At 38.6% G+C, this 4,193-nt stretch overlaps 2 protein-coding genes across 2 annotated transcripts; both read right to left on the bottom strand.

The window, feature by feature from the left end:
- Positions 1 to 1,739: 1,739 nt before the first annotated feature.
- LOC115218286 lies at positions 1,740 to 2,045 on the bottom strand. Its single transcript, XM_029788037.1, has one exon. The coding sequence runs from the start codon at positions 2,043 to 2,045 to the stop codon at positions 1,740 to 1,742; it is 306 nt and encodes a 101-aa protein (XP_029643897.1).
- A 56-nt stretch (positions 2,046 to 2,101) lies between these two features.
- Positions 2,102 to 3,076, bottom strand: LOC115218285 (zinc finger BED domain-containing protein 5-like). Its single transcript, XM_029788036.1, has one exon. The coding sequence runs from the start codon at positions 3,074 to 3,076 to the stop codon at positions 2,102 to 2,104; it is 975 nt and encodes a 324-aa protein (XP_029643896.1).
- Between the last annotated feature and the right edge of the window lie 1,117 nt (positions 3,077 to 4,193).

Here is a 4,193-nt window from a genome sequence, read left to right as displayed (position 1 = left end):
GAAGATAAGAAAGTTCATTTTCGGCACTTGATGCTTTAGGAACCAGATGAAAATTGCTGCAGCTCAGCTGGGATGTGTTATCCTTCCCTCCATATTCACCAGATATTGCTCCTTCGGATTTCCACTTACTCAGGTCTCTGCAGAATAGTCTTAATGGTAAAAATTTCAATTCCTTGGATGACATAAAAAGATACCTTGATGAATTCTTTGCCGCGCCATTTTCTATGTGATATTTTACGAAGCTGTGCTTTAGGTGGTTGTTGCACAGGCTGCTAAAACAGCGTCCTTCAACTGTTAGGTATTCTGATATCGCTCTTGTGAAACTCTCTTCTTGATAATACACTGCAGAGTGTTTTCGCAGTCGAGAGATGCTGGAAGTTGTGATCCTCACCCCATCCACCTTTCTCGAAAAACTTCATTCGGGTATTCCCTGACATTGATGGTATAGTGGAGTGGAACACCATCTTGTTGAAATCAACATTCATTCAAATCCACATTCAACCACTGGAGCTGTGGAACTAACCACTCCCTTAACATGGTAAGGTGAGAATGCCGGTTAGTAGAGCCCTCGCAGAAATATGGTCCTATCAAGTGCTTAGTCGATATAGTGGCCCAAATCATCACATGCGGTGGGTCGTATTCCAGTTCTTCATAATTTTTCAGTAACCTTTGCAACAATCACCAAAGCACAGCTTCGTAAAATATCACACAGGATAACATGGCAAGGTAAGAGTGCTGGTTAGCAGAGCTCTCGGGGAAAGAGGGTCCTCGATATACACGATATTATTGCGGCCCAAATCATCCCATGCGGGGGGGTTGTGCTCCAGTTCTTCATAATAATGCAGCAGCCTCTGAAACAATCACCAAAGCACAGCTTCGTAAAATATCACACAGGATATGGCACCGCATCACTTTGTGCCACGAAAATGATGGTATTCCCGATGTGTGACAGTGTCAGTGTCAATGGAAGTGAATATACTAAAACCAGTACATGTGTTTGGTATTATTATATTGTTCCTCTATTGTTCTTATTACTTTTCGGACCACCCTCTAGCAGTGTTTCCCAAACTTTTCATGCTATATTGCAATATCGCCCACCTATCGGCCAAAAATTGCTCCATCGCCCACCTGTGTAAAAGACAAAACCCTGACATAGACACTCTCAACACAAAAGGACCCCCACCATATCATTTAACACACAAGCGTTTGGACTAAATATGCGGCTGTTTGCAAATCTCTTAGCATGGGTTTAATTTTGCCATTAATGTAAATAAAATTATAATGTTAATTCTATGTTATGCAGACAGATTAACTTCTGGAAACTTGCGCTTTCTTTTACACTGATTTTTATTTTCCCCAAGTGAACCATTGATCAAAACTAATGATGCAAAAATAATTAGTGATTGTATTATAAAGGAAAATAATAAAACTTTTTAATGAGAACCATGTGTCTGGTGCGATGCAGCTAGTGCAGATACATTCGGTTTTAAACTTGTCGACTTTAGCCGCAAGTCTCCTCGTTGTATTACGTCCAGTCCAATTCTTTTATAGGAAAATGAAGTTCCAACATGGTTAAAACCAGAGAATGAGGTAGGGAAGGCAAGCAAAAGTAATTTCAGATGTTTCCACAGATTGGGTTAAGAATTCAATATACTCTGATAGTACCACAAACCTTCTTTGACATTACGGCGTTATCACATTGTGGCGTCATTGTCATTTTGTAATTCTATCAATTCTTCCTAAACACCATCCTCGCAATCGACTGCATCGACCTCAAACGGATTGCTAAACCAATTTGGAATATTCAGCGCAAAAACATCTTGAAATCGCTCCACCGTGTTATCATGCAATGATTGTAAATAGTTGCGATATGTGGTTAAATCCTCATCAACCAATTCATCTTTCAAAGAATCAAGTTGTGGAAATTGATAGAATTGGCGTTTTGAAATGTTAGTCTTAAACAACACCAATTTCGAAATGATAGTAGTGGTAAATGATTTACAATCAACGAGAGTTTTTCTGTTTCCTTGCAATAACTTATTCATATCATTAAATTTTGTGAATATCTCGCAAAGAGAAAAGATATTGCACCTTGCAGCCATCAATGAAGCGGATAGTGGAGTATTTTCAAAGCGTAAAACAAAGCGTAAAACACAGTTTTCTTTCGACAGCCACCGTACTTCGATATGGTATAAGAGTTTAGTATGGTCCTGGGCTTCAAATTATTCACAGTCTTGATAACTAACTGTAGCGCATCATTCAATCTACTGTTCATAGTTTTTGCCACTAAATGTTGCCGGTGTGCCAAGTAATGAACAGTTAGTATCTTGTGAGAAATTTCACGCTTTGGGAGAGATGAAAAATCTCGGTATCTTCCTACCATCGAAGGGGCTCGATCAGATGCACAGGCAAGAATATTACTGAGTGAGATATTATGTTCAAAAAGGAAAAACTTGAGAGTGTGAAAAGTAGTTGCACCTTTTGAATCAAGCGGCAATTTCTCTCTGAACAGCATTTCCTCACAAGGTTGAAGGTCTTTGTTGAAATAACGTACATATACCATTATCAAACATTGATTGTCAACAATAGTTGACTCATCCACTTGTATAGAAAATTCAGAACGCTGGAGAATATTAATGAGCTGATGTTTGACATCGTTGGCCATTTCATCGATGCGTCGAGAAATTGTGTTATTACTAAGAGGGAACCTCTCCATAATGTTATCGGGTTTTTCGTGAATAACGGTTGACAAAACCTCTTCGATAACTGGGTGAAACAATGTTTCTCCAGTTGTGTGAGACTTTCCAGACTTAGCAACAAGCAATGCAATGTTGTACGACGCAATCAACCAGTTATTCTCCATTTCCTGGAGGAGCGTGTTGAATGTTTGTATTTGCTTTTTGAAAGAGGAGCTCAGTTGCAAAAAGTATGATAACGGCTTGTCCTTGTCAGAATGCTTTGCATCAAAGTGATGCTTCAAGCGTGGAGGTTTCATTGCTTCTGAGGAGAGAAAATAACCCCCAAATGATAAATAATCACTACTGTTCTGTCGACAAATTTTCTGGACTGGAGGCATCAGTAAATGAAAATGTGAAATCGAATTTCTACAGACGGCGTCAGAAAGGCAGAATGGTATTTCCAAAAGAAGAAGTCAATAGAGCAGTCATATGACACGTCATTACTGGAGCAAATGTGGATCTAGTTCGTTTGTTGCTAGCATTTCAAAAATTAAAGTTTATCGAAAATTTTAGAATTTTGCACATTAATGTATCTTTCCAAGCTAAATTACTGGAGTTATTCAACTTTTTCCAGAAAAGTGTTTTTAAAAAGTTATAGAGGTTTAAAGTTTGATCATTTTCACCCAGTCAAGAAACACGATTTCAAGCTTTCATTTTGTGCGTGACTGTACCACGGAATTACGCACGACATATAACTCCCAATAACTTTTTTATTTTTCGGAGTTTTCAGAAAATTTTGTGAATTTGAATTCTATCCGCGGGACTCCATGCGATTATGCAAAAACATTTGTGGTGGAGTGTGATTTAAGGCCTAGGCCTATTTGACTGCCATTTTTATCACGCATGAAAACCATCTCAATGACTGCGACAAAAATATTCGATTGATAAACAAGTCCGCTTTTTTAATACAAAGGGACGTCTCATGCGAGTAGTCAAATATATAAAAGTTCACCCTTATTCTAGGCATCCCTAGATATCAGTAAATGAAGACTTAATTTCTAAAAATTCATTGTCACCCACAAAATGTTCATATCGCCCGCGAAAATCTCAAATCACCCACCATTTTCTAGGAATTCACCCATTTCCCACCTGTAAGTTGAAATCGCCCACCGGTGGGCGATATCGCTCATTTTGGGAAGCTATGCTGTAGATGGTTCTTTTGCAACTTTAAATGGAGTATCGCATTCACTGTAGTAGCAGCATATTTTAATATGCCTAATTTACTGAGTATAAGAGCAATATGGTCGAGTGTTTAAGAAGTTTTCTTTGCAATAATGACCTCCCTGTGGCATCTCTTATCTACAGCTTCTGATCGACCCATATTTCCGAGTGAAATTTACTAGAATAAAACGGAGTAGAAGCCAGCCGAATAGATTGAACGTGCAATTCAAAGATACATACTTATCACACTGCGTCACACCGATTCCATGGCTCTGTGGTACACATATCTGGTGA

This window comes from Octopus sinensis, linkage group LG13 (genome assembly GCF_006345805.1).
Source record: "Octopus sinensis linkage group LG13, ASM634580v1, whole genome shotgun sequence".
NCBI classification, from domain to species: Eukaryota; Metazoa; Mollusca; class Cephalopoda; order Octopoda; family Octopodidae; genus Octopus; species Octopus sinensis.
This window is presented reverse-complemented; position numbering and strand designations above follow the sequence as displayed.